Source organism: Salmo trutta, chromosome 20 (genome assembly GCF_901001165.1).
Source record: "Salmo trutta chromosome 20, fSalTru1.1, whole genome shotgun sequence".
Lineage (NCBI taxonomy): Eukaryota > Metazoa > Chordata > Actinopteri > Salmoniformes > Salmonidae > Salmo > Salmo trutta.
In genome coordinates, this window is record NC_042976.1 from 27,240,109 (window position 1) to 27,263,524 (window position 23,416).

A 23,416-nucleotide genomic window follows, 5' to 3' on the forward strand; every position below is an offset into this window, starting at 1 on the left:
CCTTTAGCCACAGTTGAAGTCGGAAGTTTACATACACTTAGGTTGGAGTCATTAAAACAAGTTTTTCAACCACTTCACAAATGTCTTGTTAACAAACTTTAGTAAGTAATTTTTCCAACAATTGTTTACAGACAGATTATTTCACTTATAATTGTATCACAATTCCAGTGGGTCAGAAGTTTACATACACAAGGTGACTGTGCCTTTAAACAGCTTGGAAAATTCCAGAAAATTATGTTATGGCTTTAGAAGCTTCCGATAGGCTAATTGACATCATTTGAGTCAATTGGAGGTGTACCTGTGGATGTATTTCAAGGCCTAACTTCAAACTCAGTGCCTCTTTGCTTGACATCATGGGAAAATCAAAAGAAATCAGTCAAGATCTCAGAAAAAAAATTGTAGACCTCCACAAGTCTGGTTCATCCTTGGGAGCAACGTTCATCTGTACAAACAATAGTATGCAAGTATACACACCATGGGACCACGCAGCCATGATACCGCTCAGGAAGGAGACGCGTTCTGTCTCCTAGAGATGAACATATTTGGTGTGAAAAGTGCAAATCAATCCCAGAACAACAGCAAAGGACCTTGTGAAGATGCTGGAGGAAACAGGTACAAAAGTATCTACATCCACAGTAAAACGAGTCCTATATCGAGATAACCTGAAAGGCCGCTCAGCAAGGAAGAAGCCACTGCTCCAAAATCGCCATAAAAAAGCCAGACTATGGTTTGCAACTGCACATGGGGACAAAGATTGTACTTTTTGGAGAAATGTCTTCTGGTCTGATGAAACAAAAATTGAACTGTTTGGCCATAATGACCATTGTTATGTTTGGAGGAAAAAGGGGGAGGCTTGCAGGCCGAAGAATACCATCCCAACCGTGAAGCATGGGGTGGCAGCATCATGTTGTGGGGGTGCTTTGCTGCAGGAGGGACTGGTGCACTTCACAAAATAGATGGCATCATGAGGAGGAAAATTATGTGGATATATTGAAGCAACATCTCAAGACATCAGTCAGGAAGTTAAAGCTTGGTTGCAAATGGGTCTTCCAAATGGACAATGACCCCAAGCATACTTCCAAAGTTGTGGCAAAATGGCTTAAGGACAACAAAGTCAAGGTATTGGAGTAGCCATCACAAAGCCCTGACCTCAATCCTATAGAAAATTTGTAGGCGAGCAAGGAGGCCTACAAACCTGACTGAGTTACACCAGCTCTGTCAGGAGGAATGGGCCACAAGTGGGAAGCTTGTGGAAGGCTACCCGAAACGTTTGACCCAAGTTAAACAATTTAAAGGTAATGCTACCAAATACTAAGTGAGTGTATGTAAACTTCTGACCCATTGGGAATGTGATGGAAGAAATAAACGCTGAAATAAATCACTCTACTATTATTCTGACATTTCACATTCTTAAAATAAAGTGGTGATCCTAACTGACTTAACACGGAATTTTACTAGGATTAAATGAAAGGAATTATGAAAAACTGAGTTTAAATGTATTTGGCTAAGGTGCATGTCAACTTCCCGACTTCAATTGTATATAGAATATCTCACCACCATGCGTTTCCATCTCCTCCTCTCTCTTGTTTATTTCTTTCTCGATCGTGCAGACGGGCTGTCAACAGTTTAGTGAAATATGTTTCGTTGCGAAAACATATTACTATCGATGTTCCCTAACAGATTTCACTTGGTTTCCCAAATTAAGCACCGGGTAGCTGCAGGAACAAGGTTGGACGTGGCACTAGTTTGGGTAGAATATCACCTGTTGGGTCAGCGAGAGTATGCTCCCCAAACAGTGGTTGATGCGTGGAGTGTCATAAGTGTTCTTAGATTTGTTTCTTAGCTGCTCATATTAAGCACATGCTCCGCTATAAAACCGAAGTAGCCTACAAAACGGACCCGTGGGAACGCGCGCGGCCTTCATTCGCTATTCGAGTGCATACAGGTGACATGTATTTTTTCCCTGCCAATTTGATAATGGCCATTCTAAATCAAAACTAATTTTACATATTAGTAAAAACGAGATTAAATTGAGAATAGTCTGATGGGTGGAAATTATGATCACTTGATGCGAGAACAGCTGTGCCAAGCTTTTTTTCTTCTTCGTCAAATCATCAATAGCATATAGTCAGTCGCACCATGCAGCCCATATTATGTTTAGATTTTTAAGACATTCTAAGTGTTGTGTCATTCACAACTAACGTTGTCAAATAACTCAAAATCTAGCATGTAGGACCCTTTTTCAAGTGATCACTTTTAAGCTCAACATAGCCACTTCATATGCGCAGTCGTTGCATAATGGGAAAAATATCCTTTCTATTTTATTAAGCTGTTCAATTATGTTCTTCTTACTATAAAATCATATAAAATTAAATTGTGTCAACTCGCATTCTATTCTAATGAAATATATTTTCTTCATATTATAATGTTTCTTAAATACATGATTAAATGAAATAATGGATTTATTTTGATGGTGTATATTAAATTGATGCATTATACTTTTTTAAATGTATGTTCAAAAGGCCTACATCAGTGGCTTGTATGCCTGCAGGTCTGGATATGTTGTGTTTGTAGACATAATTCAAACTATGGATCTGCTTCTTGTTTTCCATACCCTCTATGCTCTTTCCCTCCTTCTTGTCATCTTATCACACTGAACCTGCTCACCTCCTCCACCCCATCCTACCCTCCCTCTTCCTCTCCTCCATTGTGTGTGTGTCGATCATCCTCTACATCCCAAGGTTTCCCGTGGTACAGAGAGGAAGCTGCCCTTCCACATCCTGTCAGAATGGAACAATCCATCTCTCTCTCCCTCTCCTTAGGCACAGTGGGGTAAAGTACTTAAGTAAACATACTTTAAAGTACTACTTAAGTCATTTTTTGGGATATCTGTACTTTACTATTTATATTATTGACAACTTTTAATTTTACTTCACTACATTCATAAAGAAAATAATGTACTTTTTACTCCATACATTTTACCTGATACCCAAAAGTACTTACTTTTTGACAGGAAAATGGTCAAATTCATGCACATATCATGTCATGACTTCCGCCGAAGTCGGCTCCCCTCCTTGTTCGGGCGGCGTTCGGCGGTCGACGTCACCGGCCTTCCAGCCATCGGCGCTCTATTTTTCATTGTTCCATTTGTTTTGTCTTGTTCCCCGCACACCTGGTTTACATTCCCTAATCACACTGCATATATTCCTCTGTTCCCCCCATGTCTTTGTGTGGAATTGTTTTGTTTTGTGTTTGTTGTATCGCGCCAGTCTGGTTTTTCACCCTGGGCATTGCCTGTACCCTATTTGGGGAATTATTGGTGAACCTTATTGTTATATTATTGACGGTATTTTGCACTTGTCACCTTTGCCGGTTGGCTTGAGTTGTAGCTGTTTGCGCCCGTCTGTTTGTTGCTCTTGGCTAATAATGTCGCCTGATCACCTATTCTCTGCTCTCCTGCACTTGACTCGAATGACCAGCAGCGAAAACCCTGACATATCAAGATAACATCCCTACTGCCTCTGATCTGAGGGACTCACTAAACACAAATGCTTTGTTTGTACATTATGTCTGAGTGTTGGAGTGGTGCTCCTGGCTATCTTTAAATAAAATAAAGAAATAAATACATGTGCCGTCAGGTTTTCTTAATATAAGGAATTTGAAATGATTTATACATTTATATTTGAGTAATTACACCAACTTTTACTCAAGTTGTATTTTACTGGATGACTTTTACTTGAGTCATTTTCTATTAAGGTATCTTTACTTTTACCCAAGTATGACAATTTAGTACTTTTCCACCACTGCTTGGGCCCATGTGCTCGATGAGTGTGTTTCCTCGTTTCCAGTAAGGAATTATTTTATTGCATCATTTAAAAGTAATTTAAAAGCTCCCTGGTCTCCAGGCTTACTGGAGCAGGGTTTAGGCTTGTGAACCTGCAGTGAGCTCTGACTACAGGACTCAGGATACCTGAGACTCACTCATCCCTCCTAGCTCCAGGACCAGGACAGATCCCTCACTGGGTGTGTGGGAATGTAGACTAGATGATGCATGGTCACAGAGTCCAGTGTTTTCCCTGCCTTGCCTGTTTGTGTCCCATGCTCAGGCAAGTTCTCCTCAACATAGTTACCTGCACTAAATACAAACACATCTGTACATGCCAGGAAGCAGGCACTGGTGTAGAGTAGGCCTTTGCCCAGCAGGCAGGAGTATGCCCCATGTCCCATGTGGACCATTAGAACCACTAGATCTCCTAAAAACACTTGTCTGGAGTGGAGGCAACACAGTAAACACAAGCTGAAGACAATAGAGTCCTTCTCGACACGCTTAGTGTTGGATACAGGAACTCTGTCCCCTCACAAACACACAGTAGCCGGCGTTTGTTAGCATTGTATTAGCAATGTGGCAGAACATTGGAAGGGAAGCCTGGAGCAAAAACCCAGGTAGTGAACCCAAACATCGAACAATCTCTAACATTCTTGATAACTTTTTTTACAATCTAATGAGCAATCTAACAGTATTTACCTCTCTAACGAACCATGTAACAATGGTCGACGCAAATATTTATCACTGTCTAAGCGTTAAAGATAAGCTAGTCAAATTAACTTCCTTGTTTTGCATAGCTCTAATATCACACTTAAAATGAAGGAAGCTTGGTTTGTGTGTTGGGTGTGTGCGTGTGTGAAATGACCTTGGCTATGCCCCATTTGGTTTATGGAAACAGGTCCAGTGAGGTTATCAACCAGGTCTACTCCAGAAGAGGTAGAGACAGAGTGCTCGTCCAAACCCAACAAACCTGACCTCCCAAATACAATGGTATAACCCAAGTCCAGCTGGGCAACAACAGATCTGCCCTCCTTAACACAATGGTATGGCCTGTGACCAGCCGAATAGCACAATGTCTTTCATAACCCAAGGTGTGTGTGCATATTAGTATGCATGTGAGTGCCTTTACCACTCCACTGGCACAGAAGCTGGTCCAAATGCAGGCTCCAGTTTAAACACTGAGAATAAAAAAGTCTTATCACCAGTTTGACTTGGCCAACGTTGGTGCACATTCTCTCTCTCTCAAACATTTGGCTTTATTTGCTTTGGTGACTATGAGAGGAAAGGGTCGGAAATGCCTTTGTATAGTCTGTTCAATCTTAAGAACAATCATTGGAAAGTAATGAATGTTGGGTTCTCAGAGGAAACACTACATTTCTCAAGGATAGAGAGGTGTTTTGTTCACACATTGGAGGTGCGAGAGGTTGGAGCTGCCATGACCATAAAAGTATTTGGCCTAGGCCTGATTTTACTGGTAAATTGTCTTATATGGCTTAATGAAACCTTTATTAAGCCTTTATAAAGCCTACATAAATGCTTCATGACTTAAAATCAGATGTTCCATTATATAAAGGTGATATATCTAGTATTTTACAAATTGTGACATAGCCCTTTGATAGTGCATTCCAGTGTAGAGCAAGTCCAATACTTTAGTGTTCATGGTAGTGTACTAGGTCATGGGAGCATTGCCCCCAGGCCCTCCTATACAGACATCTCCGATACATCTCTTTAGCACTCTCAGTGAATAACCTCTCTATGCATGTGAGACTGTGCGTGTGATAACCACTCAGGTATGTTTGGTATTGTGATGTGTGTGCAGTGGCGACCCGTCATTCAGAGCCCCACCTGTTTAGCATTTTTTTTAAATAATAATAATGTATATATATATATATATATATATATATATATATATATATATTGTTGTTGTTAATGCCTTTTTTGCATGTTATTTTGGCATTAATACATGTCACATATCAGTTTGCAAACAATATAAAACATTGAATAATAATTGAGTTAATAAAGCCGCATAGGCAGCTCTAAAATGCAGGCGTTTCATCCTAGCTCAGTGCTTTCTGTAGTGGTGGGGCAGCCAGCAGAAAATATTGGGTAGGAGTTGATAATGTTCTCTAGTTGCGCCTTGACTGGCTCAGTGTTCGGTCACTCATGCGGACACTACGTCACCTCAAAATCTTCAGGGAGAGCTCGACAATTGAAGCCCATTGGGTGCTGCCATAGAGTTACATTAGAAGTGCCCATCCAAGAACGCTCAAGGTCATTGGCCCACAGATAAAATGAAGTCAAATCACATTATACCTACCGTAGCTTTAATTGGACTGATCATGTCAACATCATACTTTCAAAATCTTAGCTAGCAAGCTAGCAGTCATCATCACCAATCAAGTCAACAATCTACTGGAAAATCCTTTTCATCCTTATCATATGAAGAGAAATTATGAAGAGAAATTATAGATAAAATGTTCCAGTGCTCATCGGCCAAAACCCTGCTCCAGTGCTCATCGGCCAAAACCCTGCTCCAGTGCTCATCGGCCAAAACCCTGCTCCAGTGTTCATCGGCCAAAACCCTGCTCCAGCTCTCATCGGCCATTGGACATTACACAACACGTTGGAAATCGCAAATTCAACAATGAGTGGTTTGGAAGGAATCAGTGGCTTGGACCACACACCAACTACACTAAATATCAGTCTAGTGATTGCTTTGCAATGTTTAGCAAGCATTGCAAAGCAATCACTAGACTGATATTCAGTGGAGTGTCATATTCGTGAATGTAGGTGGCAGGGAAGTCAGGCGCAGGAGAAACCAAGTTGGTTAAATATGGAGTATTTAATAAAAAACAAACTCCATAACCAAAGTACAAAATAAACTGGGTAAAGAATACCCGTCGCACACCGAATCACAAATCAACGTAACATAACAAACAAACAATCACCGACAAGGACATGAGGGGAAACAGAGGGTTAAATACACAAGTAATTAATGGGATTGGAAACAGGTGTGATGGAAGACAAGACAAAACCAATGGATAATGAAAAACTGATCAATGATCGCTAGAAGACTGGTGACGTCGACCGCCGAGGACCACCCGTGCAAGGAGGGGCATCGACTTCGGCAGAAGTCGTGACATGGAGTGAGTGTGTGGTTCAAGTCTGGGTTTAAAGGTCTCTTTTCCAAGCTTAAAAGGATAAACATTCAACACCGGCCATGCTGTCAATCCAGAGTGACTTCTACCGTGTTCAAAACAACTGGAATCTCGGAACTGGGAAATCTCCGACTTTAGTGAGTTCAAGACAACTGGGAACTCTGAAAAAAACTAGCTCCAACTGGGAAAATAAGTTTTGAACAGTCATCCAACTGAGAATTCCAAGTCGGGAACTCGGGCCTCTTTCTAGAGCTCCGACCTGAGGATCACTGATGTCATGATTTGACCTTGTTTTTTTTCCAGAGTTCCCAGTTGTCTTGAAAGCACCATAAATCCAGAGAATGACAGACTTTGATGACAAAGTTTGATGACAAAATGTGCCCACTAAGGACCGCCTCGCCACCTTCCTGTTCAAGTGAGCACAGCACAACAAGGTGAGTCCAAAAATGTATTATATGCTGCTGCATAAATTATGTAACATGCCAGGGAGACATGTATACTCTATTTAAGAAAGAAATACTAAGGGTATGTTGTGTAGTAAGCCCATGTGCCTCACCCTTATAATTTGGTCCCTTTTCCCCCTCATAATTTAGCCTAATGTTCTGACTTGGTGGTGCACATGTAGCCTATAGCCTGTTTTAGAGAAATGTTGTCTGCTTTCATTGTCTGCTTATATGCCCCCTTTATTTATCCTATGGTACTGACTTGGTGTACAGGGATAATACTGTAAGAACGGCCCAAGTTCTATATTATGTCACTGTTTCAAAAGTGCTGAACAAATAGTTATATTGACTACGTCCGTCCTAGCTTGATCATTAATGTCTTAATCGAAATTACAGATCGCCTCTTATCCGCTCGTCGTCCCATTATGCCATAGTTTGTATATCTCAATTGTCAGTAGAAACCACATTTGTTTAAGCAAGTCAGCCATATCAGCTATGTTTTTTTTAAAGGCAGTAAATGAGGCTGAATGAACTGTTTTGCTGCCAGTCAAGGCTCTGCTGATAGCCAGGTGTAGCAGTGGTAAGGACTGCTGTTGGGACTCTGCTGTTGGGACAGCTTTATCTAGGCCGTAAGAGTTTTTGGGCATTTTCAGCACTATTGTGATGTTCTGGGACATGTTATGCACATTTAAGCCATCCTTAAGGCAAACACAATATAAACTTTCACTTCTAACCAACTGAGTAAATGGTGGTCAGTGGTCAGGCTAAAATCAGAGTTTTGTAAATCACATTGAGAATAAAGGAAATCTTCAGTCAGTCTTGTAACTTGTAAGGGTGCAGCTTTAAGCATAAAATCAGTATGGCGTGTATTTTATTTTTCTCATTCGTCTTACTAGTTCTCAATACATATAAATGGTTATGTAAGATTCTTAACTTTGGGGAAATGTATGTGGAGTCATTGGGAGAGATGTAGGTTTATGTAATGGTATTATTGCAGCAAGGTCAATGACCAATGATGGAAGCTACTGTAGTAACCATAGAAACCTGAGTGGTCTTTTTTGTCTGTGTGGCGTGTCGGTGTGGTTGTGGGTAAAAAGGGAGGGGGCAATGTTAGTCTATTCTACATAAACTCCTCATAACATGATGACAACCATTATGTATTTACCCTGCTTACTGTACTGTCCTTACTGTATTTTTGTTCTTACTGTATATCACTTTTAGTCTCTCTGTCTGTCTCTCTCTCTCCTTTCCTCTCCCTCTTTTCCAATGGCTATGTTGGGAGCAGGAAGCGAGTGGCGCCATCGCGCCGTAGGCAGATCGCCGTACGATAGGTTTGTTAGCGTGTTAGCGTTCTGATTAGTGGCCGGTTAGTGCCCTGCCACAGGAATCTAATCTGGCCTCACGCCTCACCGCACATGCTCAATAAAGTCCGCACCCTCCATCATGACATCATGTCTTTGTGTGAAATCCCAGCGCCATTCACGGGCCCACGGCAGGGCTTAGCATGCCAGCGTCCACCATACCAACACACAGCGCTTTAAAGGGAGTCCCCCAGTGCCCCAGTCCCCCAGCCTTCACAGAGGATACATCCTTCACCATGGGTCCACCGGCTCGGATAATGTCAACTTGCCACCACCATACCTGTGCGTTCTGCTGCGTTTCCTCTAGGGGGTTACTCCCCTGGCCTTGGTGGAGAGGAAATGTGTTTCATAACCTTTTGCTGAGGATTTTCTATGAAATTCACATTTGAGGATGAGTGGCAGGCACATCACAACATGCCTCTTAATTCTGGAAGCACAGAAATCTATTTCCTAAAACACATCCACTAACTTGACACCTGAAGTTCCAGAAGTCTCATCAGCAACTGAGCCATTAGTAATACCACTTATAAGTAATAGGACTTGTTCTGTGTGATAAAGGAAGAGCAGGATTCATTATCTCTTGGTTTTGTCCGGCATTAGTCTTGCAGTAATAAACATATAATAAATTCCTAGTTCAAAAACACTCGAGTTAACTGCTGTTGCTCTTGGTATAGAGATTTTGAGACCAAATACCCAACTCAATGACACCCCAGAGACTGAAGACCCAGATTGTTGGGTCCAGACCAAAGCCCAATGAGAGCGTGATCACTTACTGGTTGGTGGAAATCCCAGGGGAGGGTTAAAATGAGACATGAGATTGTAGGGGTGTAGAAAGGTGCCGTGGCTTGTGTCCACTTGTGATAATCCATTTAAAGCCCAAAAACTATTGTTTTATATCTAATGATGTCTTTAAGGTCTCAATTCTAACTGTCCTTATAGGTGTGTGGTAGTCAGTACATCTCAATTTCCAGTAGTTTGTGATACAGTATCTGGTCATTTTCAATAGAAGAACTATGCCCTAAATGAATAGTATGTGCATAAATCTCCTATTGAGTACATGAACCAACTCTGGGTCATGAGAATGAGATCGTGGAGGGGAGATTAAATGTGTAAATCTAAATTCATTTCTGTATAGGTTGCATAAAACATTGCCCATTGACTGCGACATAACTCTTTCCCCTTCCGTTGGAATGCGACATAACTCTTTCCCCTTCCGTTGGAATGCGACATAACTCTTTCCCCTTCCGTTGGACTGCGACAACTCTTTCCCCTTCCGTTGGACTGCGACATAACTCTTTCCCCTTCCGTTGGACTGCGACATAACTCTTTCCCCTTCCGTTGGACTGCGACAACTCTTTCCCCTTCCGTTGGAATGCGACAACTCTTTCCCCTTCCGTTGGACTGCGACATAACTCTTTCCCCTTCCGTTGGACTGCGACAACTCTTTCCCCTTCCGTTGGAATGCGACAACTCTTTCCCCTTCCGTTGGACTGCGACATAACTCTTTCCCCTTCCGTTGGACTGCGACAACTCTTTCCCCTTCCGTTGGACTGCGACAACTCTTTCCCCTTCCGTTGGACTGCGACATAACTCTTTCCCCTTCCGTTGGACTGCGACAACTCTTTCCCCTTCCGTTGGACTGCGACATAACTCTTTCCCCTTCCGTTGGACTGCGACAACTCTTTCCCCTTACGTTGGAATGCGACAACTCTTTCCCCTTCCGTTGGACTGCGACATAACTCTTTCCCCTTCCGTTGGACTGCGACAACTCTTTCCCCTTCCGTTGGACTGCGACATAACTCTTTCCCCTTCCGTTGGAATGCGACAACTTTTCCCCTTCCGTTGGACTGCGACATAACTCTTTCCCCTTCCGTTGGAATGCGACATAACTCTTTCCCCTTCCGTTGGACTGCGACAACTCTTTCCCCTTCCGTTGGACTGCGACATAACTCTTTCCCCTTCCGTTGGACTGCGACATAACTCTTTCCCCTTCCGTTGGACTGCGACATAACTCTTTCCCCTTCCGTTGGAATGCGACATAACTCTTTCCCCTTCCGTTGGACTGCGACATAACTCTTTCCCCTTCCGTTGGACTGCGACATAACTCTTTCCCCTTCCGTTGGACTGCGACATAACTCTTTCCCCTTCCGTTGGACTGCGACATAACTCTTTCCCCTTCCGTTGGACTGCGACATAACTCTTTCCCCTTCCGTTGGACTGCGACATAACTCTTTCCCCTTCCGTTGGACTGCGACATAACTCTTTCCCCTTCCGTTGGACTGCGACATAACTCTTTCCCCTTCCGTTGGACTGCGACATAACTCTTTCCCCTTCCGTTGGACTGCGACATAACTCTTTCCCCTTCCGTTGGACTGCGACATAACTCTTTCCCCTTCCGTTGGACTGCGACATAACTCTTTCCCCTTCCGTTGGACTGCGACATAACTCTTTCCCCTTCCGTTGGAATGCGACATAACTCTTTCCCCTTCCGTTGGAATGCGACATAACTCTTTCCCCTTCCGTTGGACTGCGACAACTCTTTCCCCTTCCGTTGGACTGCGACAACTCTTTCCCCTTCCGTTGGACTGCGACATAACTCTTTCCCCTTCCGTTGGACTGCGACATAACTCTTTCCCCTTCCGTTGGACTGCGACATAACTCTTTCCCCTTCCGTTGGACTGCGACATAACTCTTTCCCCTTCCGTTGGACTGCGACATAACTCTTTCCCCTTCCGTTGGACTGCGACATAACTCTTTCCCCTTCCGTTGGACTGCGACATAACTCTTTCCCCTTCCGTTGGACTGCGACATAACTCTTTCCCCTTCCGTTGGACTGCGACATAACTCTTTCCTCTTCCGTTGGACTGCGACATAACTCTTTCCCCTTCCGTTGGACTGCGACATAACTCTTTCCTCTTCCGTTGGACTGCGACATAACTCTTTCCCCTTCCGTTGAATCACTGCACCAATGGTTTCGTCTGGAGCACAATATTTCAACAGTTTAGATAACACACAAACAATTCATTTATTCAAATAAACCTTTCCCACGTCTGAGTGTGGTTTGTATGTATCTGCCATCTCAAGTATTGGCTTGGTGAGATGTAGGACTGTTCAAAGTTCAAATATGCAGGTGTTATATAGTTACAGTGGTATTGTAGTCACTCATCTTTTTTGACCGTTTTACATTTATGATCATAAAAATGGCACTCAACTGAAAATTCTCATGTTTCTGGCCGTAATATATATCTATATTAGCCACAGATAAGTCATGCATTGTAGTGTATTCCAGACTGTAAGTATGAGAATGTGTGTGTGCGCATATGTATGCGTGTATGACAGGTGATAAACATGCCACTGCGACCTACTGTGTCACCTCCAGAATGATGAAGCTCTGGCCTCCTACTGCCATCCTGTTATTGTCTGCTGCTCTAATGCGAGGCTCCTGAATTATGGCCATGTTAACAACAGGGTCAGAGAAACACTGGCATAGAGAGTGTGAAAAAAGTTGCCTTGTTATGTATGAATGATGGGTATTTGAGTTTGACAGTATGAAGCTCAATGCAATAGTGTATGTATTGTATTTGAATTGCATTTATCTTCCTCTGCCAGGCGCTGGGTTGAGGTAAATACAATGTAGAGAATGTTGTGGAGGGTTTTCAAATGTATAAAATACTTAATTTTAAGTAATTCATGAATTTTTTTCATTTAATTTGACAAATCTGCTGCAAATCTGTTAAAGTGCTGATATATTTTTTTATAAGCATATAATGTAATGATGTTGTAGATGAGTTGTACTGTAGATAGAAAGATAAAAGTGAGCCATAAAGCATTGACATTTTGCCTTACCTGTTCCTTGAAAGAGGTTTTCCAAAATAGAGTCCTTGCCTCATATCCTTTCACTCAATAGCTGAAATTCTTCACATTCTAGACAGATCATTCAAACCTGTGACACTAACTAGCTATGGCATGTATTGAACATACACATGACATGATCCTTACTTGGCTCTTAATCATAAACTAGTCATCAAAGTAATGTAGATGAAAACTGTGAATTCTCATTACAGTATTGTTGTCTTGCTTACCATCTAGCCTACTTACCATTTATAGCCTAATCAACCCGAATGCATGTCACATATCCTATACTGTCAATTGTATGAGAATAGGAATGGTTGCAATTTAAGTTATTTGCAAAAAGTACACCTACAGAAAATACTTTCTCTCCGTAGAAGACTATAAAATTAAGCTACCATTCACAATTAATAGCAATGACAATATGACCATGGATGAAATGACAACAACCAAAACCCAAGTGCAGGTCCACGTGGAAATTCACCCCCATCCCCCCACTTCTCATAGCGTTAAAGCCTGACTCGGTCTCTGCAGGCTGATAGTAGGACAGGCGCCAGTCAGCTGTTGTGGTTCTCTCTGTGTGTGTGTGTGTGTGTGTGTGTGTGTGTGTGTGTGTGTGTGTGCGCGTGCGCGTGCGTGTGCGTGCGAAGGGCTGTATTGAGGAGAGCTGCAGAGGGGATGTACTCGGTGCCCTGGCTCTGTGGTGTCCATGTTGCTTTGGGAGCCTCAGGCCTGCTCCCATACATCCCACTCTGGGTCTGTTGATCCTATTGTCTCCTCCGTCACCACGCATCGTCCGGCGAATAAAGGCCGTCTGGCTCCAAGCTTAAATATTGCAGCAAACTAAAAACCAACCATCAGAGCCAATTCATTCACATCTGCTCAGTGGGGCAACAAGGACAGGGCTTTAGGTGGGAAAGAGGGCAGAAGTCTACTTTTCCCCGCCGGGTGCCAAGAGAACAGGACAGGACACTACGACTTCGCCGGAGCCGCATCTGTGGCAAGTTAACTATTTGTTAACATTAAACCAAATATCATACCTTCAAGATGTAAATATGTGGGTTATGGATGTGTTATTGCTAGTTTTCCAGGAGGGTTGATTTGGTGACTAGTGGAACGGTGCTTTAGTGATAGGCTGTGCAGAGGGACTTTAACTCGACAGATCGCTGTTCTTTCGCCATTATTCAGATTTTGTCATGCAACAGCTTTTTAGCTGAACAAAGACATTGCGATAATCGTGTGGTGAGGGACAGGAATTTTGGAAGTTCCGCTGCTTTCCACGTGTCTGTTTTTAAAACCTATCTCTGTCTCTCTCTCTATATTTCCTCCACCATCCCTATCCCCCTTGCGTCCACCACTTCATTCTATCAACAGCGCTACGGACCGATCATGGGTGACTGGAGCTTTCTGGGTAATATTTTAGAGGAAGTGAATGAGCACTCAACGGTGATCGGCCGGGTGTGGCTCACGGTCCTCTTCATCTTCCGCATCCTCATCCTGGGTACGGCGGCAGAGTTTGTGTGGGGCGACGAGCAGTCAGACTACGTCTGCAACACGCAGCAGCCCGGTTGCGAGAACGTGTGTTACGACGAGGCTTTCCCCATCTCCCACATCCGCCTGTGGGTTCTGCAGATCATCTTTGTGTCCACACCATCTCTGGTCTACGTGGGCCATGCCGTGCACCACGTCCACATGGAGGAGAAACGCAAGGAGCGCGAGGAGGCCGAGCTGAGTCGCCAACAGGAGCTGAGTGAGGAGCGGCTGCCACTAGCGCCTGACCAGGGCAGCGTGCGCACCACCAAGGAGACCAGCACCAAGGGCAGCAAGAAGTTCAGGCTGGAGGGCACCCTGCTGAGGACCTACATCTGCCACATCATCTTCAAGACGCTGTTCGAAGTGGGTTTCGTAGTGGGCCAGTACTTTCTGTATGGCTTCCGCATCCTGCCGCTGTACAAGTGCAGCCGCTGGCCCTGCCCCAACACTGTAGACTGCTTCGTGTCCCGGCCAACAGAGAAGACAGTCTTCATAATTTTCATGTTGGCTGTGGCTTGCGTCTCGCTCTTCCTCAACTTTGTGGAGATCAGCCACCTGGGCTTGAAGAAGATCCGCTTCGTCTTCTGGAAGCCAACCCCGGGGCAAGCCCAGGGTGAAGGCCTGAGCCATCTGCCCCCCCCAGGGGGGATCCTCAAGAGCCTGCCTCCCCTGGCCGTGCCCTCCATCCAGAGGGCCAAAGGCTACAGGCTGCTGGAGGAGGAGAAAGCCCCGTCCGTGACCCACCTCTATCCTCTGGCAGAGACGTGCATGGAGGCAGGGAGGTTAACCCCCCTGGCCCCGCCCTTCCAGTGCATGGAGGAGAAGGCGGAAGAACTGAGGCACACGGAGGACATTTCTAAGGTGTACAATGAGACCCTGCCCTCCTACGCCCAGACCACCGAGATAGGGGAGGACACACTACCACTACACCAAGAGGAGGAGGAGCAGGAGCAGCAGGAGATGGTGGAGGAGGACAAAGAAGAGGAGGAAGTGGTGGAGCAGGATGTGGTGGATGGAGTGGTGGAGGAGGAGGTGGTGGATGGAGTGGTGGAGGTGGTGGTGGAGAAGGATGTGGTGGATGGTGTGGTGGAAAGGGAGGAAGAGAAAGAAGAAGAGCAGAGGGAGGAGGATGAAGAAGAGAGGGAGGTGGTGGAGGAGGTTGTGGTGGAGGATGTGGTGGAGGAGGATGTGGTGGATGGTGTGGTGGAAAGGGAGGAAGAGAAAGAAGAGCAGAGGGAGGAGGATGAAGAGGAGAGGGAGAAGGAGGTGGTGGAGGAGGTTGTGGTGGAGGATGTGGTGGAAGAGGATGTGGAGCAGGAGGATGCGGTGAAGGAAGTTGTGGTGGAGGAGGAGGTGGTGGTGGACGGGGAAGGGGGACCTCCAACCGAGGCGGAGATGGAGGTGACGGATACGATAGAAGACACCAGACCACTGAGCAGATTGAGCAAAGCCAGCAGCAGGGCCAGGTCAGATGATCTCACCGTATGAACCTGTGAGAGAAAACGCGCACACACGCACACACTTACACCGAACACAGGAGAACATACACCTCACTCTAGACAACACACACTTAAAACAGTAGGGCTTAACCAAGGGAAACACATGTAAATCCAACAGGGATAGATTCAATCACAAGTTGCATATTACCCTTATGACGTGGGCAACATAATTCAACAAGGCAAAGAAAGATCTGAGCTTGTTTGTGAGATAAGTGAATATTATAAAAAGTAGCGGTTAACAAGAGGAGGGATAGATTTTTTTTCATTAAGCGTGTTCTTATGTAGAAAATGTAAAGGGCAAACATGCAGAAAGGGGAAAATATTTTTACTTTAACAATAACCAATGAAAGTTCACTAATGTTTACATATTCTGGTGGGGTTGAATGGGTAGGGGAAGAGATTGAGCATATATTCCTGTCTGCAAGGAAGTAATATTACTGTAGGCAGGCAAGCACTTTCATTCCCATACAGTCAGTGACAGACTGCAATTATGTAGTTGCAAACATGTTGCAGGTGGAAGGGCTCTTATACACCAAGTCCTTGCACAGAAAAATCATGGAACAAAATTTACAAACTTATGACTGACTCTTCAACACTAAGTTGATAGTCATTTTTTGGATCAAAAATAGCATAATTTTGGCACACATTTCCCCCGAGAAGAGGGAACTCTGTGCAAGGCCAATATAACCCTCATATCAACTCAATTACGCTTAGATTTACATTTCTTTCAATTGAAGGGAGATTTGCATCTATGTACAAGAACATATCTCTCCCTTTCATGTTTATATACAGCGTTGTACAGCCAAAAAGCTGGGTAGGGGAGAAAAACAAACCCAAAAAATACCACATGTTGAATGTCTCTTTTCAATGTGATTCTACAGCTCATCTTTTGGATTGCTTATATATTTTGTTACCTATATAATGCAGAAGTGTGAACTGTTATAATGATGTCTTTTTGTGAAAGAGAGGAGTGCTGGTTTTGCCCGATCACAGACTGGACCATAGTAACAACCTCAGGCCAAATCCTCTCTTTTCGCGCTGTACAAACAGGCTTCAGAGCGATAAAGATCACGCACGATCAGCACAAAGTATTGTGGAGCCATAGACAATAAAAGAAACCACTCTCACATATGAAAAACAAGCTTCCTTGACATTGTTGTGGGGGAAAAATAGTTTTACTTGATTTTATCTGCCCTTGATGTTCCTTGCCCCTGTACAAATATGAAATACTTGTTTACAAAATTTTGAAAGAAAAACAATAAATGGTGAATCTCATTGTACATAAACTATCATCCTATCTGATGTCTAATAGCAAACATAATGTTGAGACACTTAGTTTAAGTTATGATATTATGTCTAGCTAAATTACTAGAAAACAGTCAAGAAACATCATAATACTGATCAAGTCACTGATTTGGTAGGGAAAATTAAGTGCTTATCAAAATTGAATCATTATTTCCATAATTACCAAAGACTTGCTTTGCAGAACTTTGACCTTTCTTATCTCTGTCCAGAGATGTTTTTATTTTTACATGTTTAAAAAGTTGTTAGAGAGCAGAATTCTCTCTTACAAGTACTTTTTAAATTAAAACAAAAAAACAATTCCCCTTGAAAGGGAAGCCTTAAAGTATGACTTATGTGTATGAAATATTTATATATTTTTCTCTCTTGCTCTCTCTGCTTTATTTAGATTGCTTGGCTATTTTGCTTTCCAATGTATAATTGTATGTGCTTTATCTGTAAATGTAAATTCTCAGATGTCTTTGTAAAGGTTAAAGCACTTCCATTGCTCTGTGAACTATGTGAATGTCATGTCTCAAATTCAACGTTTTTTCCCTTAGCTTTCAAATAATCCTTTGTACATGCAACCCCCCCTTAATTTGTTAGGGAAATGTAAAGTTTGTCTGCAAATAACTGTACTTGCTTCTCATTCAGTGCTGTGCCTTAAAGCAAAGCATTGGTCAATGCAGCAGTGGGTTTATCCAGTGGCACAGATCAAATGGTGCAGAAAAGCCACACGCACAAGCACGCACTCACTCACACATGCATACACATGTGCATGCACACGCACACACACTTCCAGTGTTGGTTTTGGGGGTATGATCAAACGGCTCTAGACAAACTCTGACAGAAAGGCAGCTTTGACCCCTTTGTGACCCCTAGCCACTCATTTGCTTCCCATAAGCCAATGCTTTGACAACCTTGTGAATGAGACAACAGGCTTTTCACAAATGCAGAATAGTTTAGCACATTTCAACACTGAAATATATTCCAAAAACAAAATGTGTTCTGGTTCTCATGTGGTAAATTCATATGACTGGTACATATGTGTTTTGTGTTTCAAACAGTTCCCCTTGCTTAATCGTTTGTAAGAACATTTGACTAATCTTAGGAAAGAAAAGATCACTTTTTACTAACTTCTAGTCCTCTTTGCTCCTAGTTGTGTGGCTGTATGATCTTTTGGACAGTGAAGCAAGGCAATAAAAGGTCACACGTGGGCAAGAAGTGTTGCGTCAGTGTTTCTCTTCAAACTACTCTCTCTCTCTCACCCCCCCACACACACACTATACAAACACACTCACACACAAACATTTTGCTGACATCTGATGCTTTGCAGCCTATTGCCACAGTACATTACTTACCAGAGAATTCTGAATGTACATGGTTAAACGTGTATCAAGTGTTAGTGAGTATTTACTGCCCTCTGTTGGCAAAGATAGTGACTCAGTCATTTACGTTTGAAACAGCTTTACCAATACTAAGCAATAAGCCCTGCCGACTGCTAACTACTGGTTATCAGGTTACTTTGATACATCAGTACAAGAGATTGATGAATATATAAAACATGACTGACCACTGACATGTATAGAGCAAACTCTTTCCAGGTCTCAGGTTCAATATACAGTGGGGGAAAAAAGTATTTGATCCCCTGCTGATTTTGTACGTTTGACCACTTACAAAGAAATGATCAGTCTATAATTTTAATGGTAGGTTTATTTGAACAGTGAGAGACAGAATAACAATCCAGAAAAACGCATGTCAAAAATGTTATGAAATGATTTGCATTTTAATGAGGGAAATTAGTATTTGACCCCTCTGCAAAACATGACTTAGTACTTGGTGGCAAAACCCTTGTTGGCAATCACAGAGGTCAGACATTTATTGTAGTTGGCCACCAGGTTTGCACACATCTCAGGAGGGATTTTGTCCCACTCCTCTTTGCAGATCTTCTCCAAGTCATTAAGGTTTCGAGGCTGACGTTTGGCAACTCGAACCATCAGCTCCCTCCACAGATTTTCTATGGGATTAAGGTCTGGAGACTGTCTAGGCCACTCCAGGACCTTAATGTGCTTCTTCTTGAGCCACTCCTTTGTTGCCTTGGCCGTGTGTTTTGGGTTATTGTCATGCTGGAATACCCATCCACCACCCATTTTCAATGCCCTGGCTGAGGGAAGGAGGTTCTCACCCAAGATTTGACGGTACATGGCCCCGTCCATCGTCCCTTTGATGCGGTGAAGTTGTCCTGTCCCCTTAGCAGAAAAACACCCGCAAAGCATAATGTTTCCACCTCCATGTTTGATGGAGGGGATGGTGTTCTTGGGGTCATAAGCAGCATTCCTCCTCCTCCAAACACGGCGAGTTGAGTTAATGCCAAACAGCTCCATTTTGGTCTCATCTGACCACAACACTTTCACCCAGTTGTCCTCTGAATCATTCAGATGTTCATTGGCAAACTTCAGACGTGCATGTATATGTGCTTTCTTGAGCAGGGGGACCTTGTGGGCACTGCAGGATTTCAGTCCTTCACGGCGTAGTGTGTTACCAATTGTTTTCTTGGTGACAATGGTCCCAGCTGCCTTGAGTTCATTGACAAGATCCTCCTGTGTAGTTCTGGGCTGATTCCTCACCGTTCTCATGATCATTGCAACTCCACGAGGTGAGATCTTGCATGGAGCCCCAGGCCGAGGGAGATTGACAGTTCTTTTGTGTTTCTTCCATTTGCGAATAATCGCACCAACTGTTGTCACCTTCTCACCAAGCTGCTTGGCGATGGTCTTGTAGCCCATTCCAGCCTTGTGTAGGTCTACAATCTTGTCCCTGACATCCTTGGAGAGCTCTGTGGTCTTGGTCATGGTGGAGAGTTTAGAATCTGATTGATTGATTGCTTCTGTGGACAGGTGTCTTTTATACAGGTAACAAACTGAGATTAGGAGCACTCCCTTTAAGAGTGTGCTCCTAATCTCAGCTTGTTACCTGTATAAAAGACACCTGGGAGCCAGAAATATTTCTGATTGAGAGGGGGTCAAATACTTATTTCCCTCATTAAAATGCAAATCAATTTATAACATTTTTGACATGGGTTTTTCTGGATTTTTTTGTTGTTATGCTGTCTTTCACTGTTCTTTTCTTTGTCAGTGCGCAAACGTACAAAATCAGCAGGGGATCAAATACTTTTTTCCCTCACTGTATGTAAGAATGCTGTTCATCGATTACAGCTCAGCATTTAACACCATAGTACCCTCCAAACTCGTCATTAAGCTCGAGACCCTGGGTCTCGACCCCGCCCTGTGCAACTGGTTCCTGGACTTCCTGACGGGCCGCCCCCAGGTGTTCAGGGTAGGAAACAACATCTTCACCCCGCTGATCCTCAACACTGGGGCCCCACAAGGGTGCGTTCTCAGCCCTCTCCTGAACTCCCTGTTCAACCATGAATGCATGGCCATGCACGCCTCCAACTCAATCATCAATTTTGAAGACGACACCACAGTGGTAGGCTTGATTACCAACAATGTCGAGACGGTCTACAGGGAGGAGGTGAGGGCCCTCAGAGGGTGGTGTCAGGAAAATAACCTCACACTCAATGTCAACAACAATGTCAACAAAACAAAGGAGATGATCGTGGACTTCAGGAAACAGCAGAGGGAGCACCCCCCTATCCACATCGACGGGACAGTAGTGGAGAAGGTGGAGAGTTTTAAGTTCCTCGGCGTACACATCACGGACAAACTGAAATAGTCCACCCACACAGACAGCGTGGTGAAGAAGGCGCAACAGCACAACAGCACCTCTTCAACCTCAGGAGGCTGAAGAAATTTGGCTTGTCACCAAAAACACTCACAAACTTTTACAGATGCACAATCGAGAGCATCCTGTCGGGCTGTATCACCGCCTGGTATGGCAACTGCTCTGCCCACAACCGTAAGGCTCTCCAGAGGGTAGTGAGGTCTGCACAACGCATCACCGGGGGAAAACTGCCTGCCCTCCAGGACACCTACACCACCCGATGTCACAGGAAGGCCAAAAAGATCATCAAGGACAACAACCACCCAAGCCACTGCCTGTTCATCCTGCTATCATCCAGAAGGCGAGGTCAGTACAGATGCATCAAAGCTGGGACCGAGAGACTGAAAAACAGCTTCTATCTCAAGGTCATCAGACTGTTAAACAGCCATCACTAACATTGAGTGGCTGCTGCCAACATACTGACTCAAATCTAGCCACTTTAATAATAAAAAATTGGATGTAATAAATGTATCACTAGTCACTTTAAACAATGCCACTTTATATAATGTTTACATACCCTACATTACTCATCTCATATGAATATACTGTACTCTATACCATCTACTGCATCTTGCCTATGCCATTCGGCCATTGCTCATCCATATATTTATTTGAACATATTCTTATTCATTCCTTTACTTGTGTGTTTAAGGTAGTTGTTGTGAAATTGTTAGATTACTTGTTAGATATTACTGCACGTTCAGAACTAGAAGCACAAGCATTTCGCTACACTCACATTAACATCTGCTAACCATGTGTATGTGACCAATAAAATTTGATTTGATTTGAGGTGCTGGCACATGGGTATCTGCTTCTATAAACCAATGAGGAGATGGGAGAGGCAGGGCTTGCAGTGCGTTCTGCGCCACAAATAGAAGCAACTTCTATTTTAGCACCTGGCAACGCAGACTCTCGTTGGCCCGCGCGAGCAGTGTGGGTGCAATGATTGAATAACATGTATGTGTACATTTATTTTGTTCGCGACGCGAGCTGTGTGGTCAGCATGTCAGGGTTTCTATTAGGATGGAACGGAAAATATGGCGCTGTACAATGTGACGGTTGGGAATAGGCTACAGTACTAAGAGCATAACATTTCCACACCCTAATTGTAGTCTAACCAATACCCAAATGGAGATTGAGTGAAAATTAAAATCTCCTTGATTAATCAAGACCAGTCTCAGAGCAGCGCGAAATGGTGCTGAAATAGTTGACCACAGTGGGTAGGCTATCGCTTCAAATCCTATTGCTTCTAACTTCAATATGCTTTTTAAATAAAAAATGGCTACACCACGTTTAACAGCACATTACTCGACACTAGTGAGACTCATGTCGCCTACGGTAGGCCTACAGTATATCGCAAAAAGAAATGTTAAATGACTTGACTCTCAGCCAATAATTAGATTGAGACGATTGGAGAATTCTAAATGAATATCTAAGGGGCATTTTTCGTTAGGGAAAATCTGATTTGTGAGAATATCTAAGGGGCTTTTATATAATAATAATCGCTTTGTTTAAAACCTGGTGAGGATAGGGGGCAGTATTTTCACGGCCTGGTGAAAAACTTACCCGAATTAAACTGCCTACTACTCAGGCCCATAAACTAGAATATGCATATTATTATTAGATTTGGATAGAAAACACTCTGAAGTTTCTAAAACGATTTGAATGATGTCTGTGAGTATAACAGAACTCATATGGCAGGCAAAAACCTGAGAAAAATCCAACCAGGAAGTGGGAAATCTGAGAATTGTTGTTCTTCTTTTGAATCCCTATCGAAACTACAGTGTCTGTGGGGTCACGTTGCACTTCCTAAGGCTTCCATTGGCTGTCAACAGCCTTTAGAAAGTTTTTCATCCTTCTGTTACTGGGCAGAGAATAGTCACTCAGTCAATGAGTGGACTGCCTGAGGACAAAGGGCTTGGTTATGCGCGAGCCCGCGAGTGCGCCGTTCCTTCTTTTTCTCCTGGAATGAATACGCTATTGTCCGGTTGGAATATTATCGCATTTGTACATTAGAAATACCCTAAAGATTGATTGTAAACAACGTTTGACATGTTTCTACGAATGGTAATGGAACATTTTCACTTTTCGTGTCTCAATTTGCGCTCGCGCATTATGCCTTTGGATAGTGATCTGAACGCACCAACAAAACTGAGGTATTTGGACATAAATATGGAGTATTTCGAACAAAATGAACATTTCTTGTGGAAGTCCTGGGAGTGCATTCCGAAGATCAGCAAAGGTAAGGAATGAGTTATAACACTAATTCAGAGTTTTGTTCATGCCAGAACATGGCGGGTAGCTGTATAGCTTGCATTGATGGTTGAGCTATGTACTCAGAATATTGAACAATGTGCTTTCTCCGTAAAGTTATTTTGAAATCTGACACAGCGGTTGCATCAAGGAGTAGTGTATCTATAATTCTTTCAATAATTGCTATATATTTTGTCAACGTTTATGATGAGTATTTCTGTAAATGAATGTGCTCATTCACCGGAGTTTTGGTGGGAATACATTTTCTGATCATCAGGCGCAAAACATACATATATTGTGTAACATGATGTCCTATGAGTGTCATCTGATGAAGATCGTCAAAGGTTAGTGCTTCATTTTAGCTGTATTTTGGGTTTTTGTGACCCATCTCCTTGCTTGGAAAATGGCTGTGGTTATTGTTTGTCTATGT

General features: G+C 43.3%; 1 protein-coding gene across 1 annotated transcript; it reads left to right on the forward strand.

Moving 5' to 3' along the window:
* Positions 1-13,709: 13,709 nt before the first annotated feature.
* On the forward strand, positions 13,710-18,191 carry LOC115155810 (gap junction alpha-8 protein). Its single transcript, XM_029702774.1, has 2 exons — positions 13,710-15,133; positions 15,560-18,191. The coding sequence occupies exons 1-2, from the start codon at positions 14,027-14,029 to the stop codon at positions 15,656-15,658; spliced, it is 1,206 nt and encodes a 401-aa protein (XP_029558634.1). The 5' UTR covers positions 13,710-14,026; the 3' UTR covers positions 15,659-18,191.
* Positions 18,192-23,416: the final 5,225 nt, after the last annotated feature.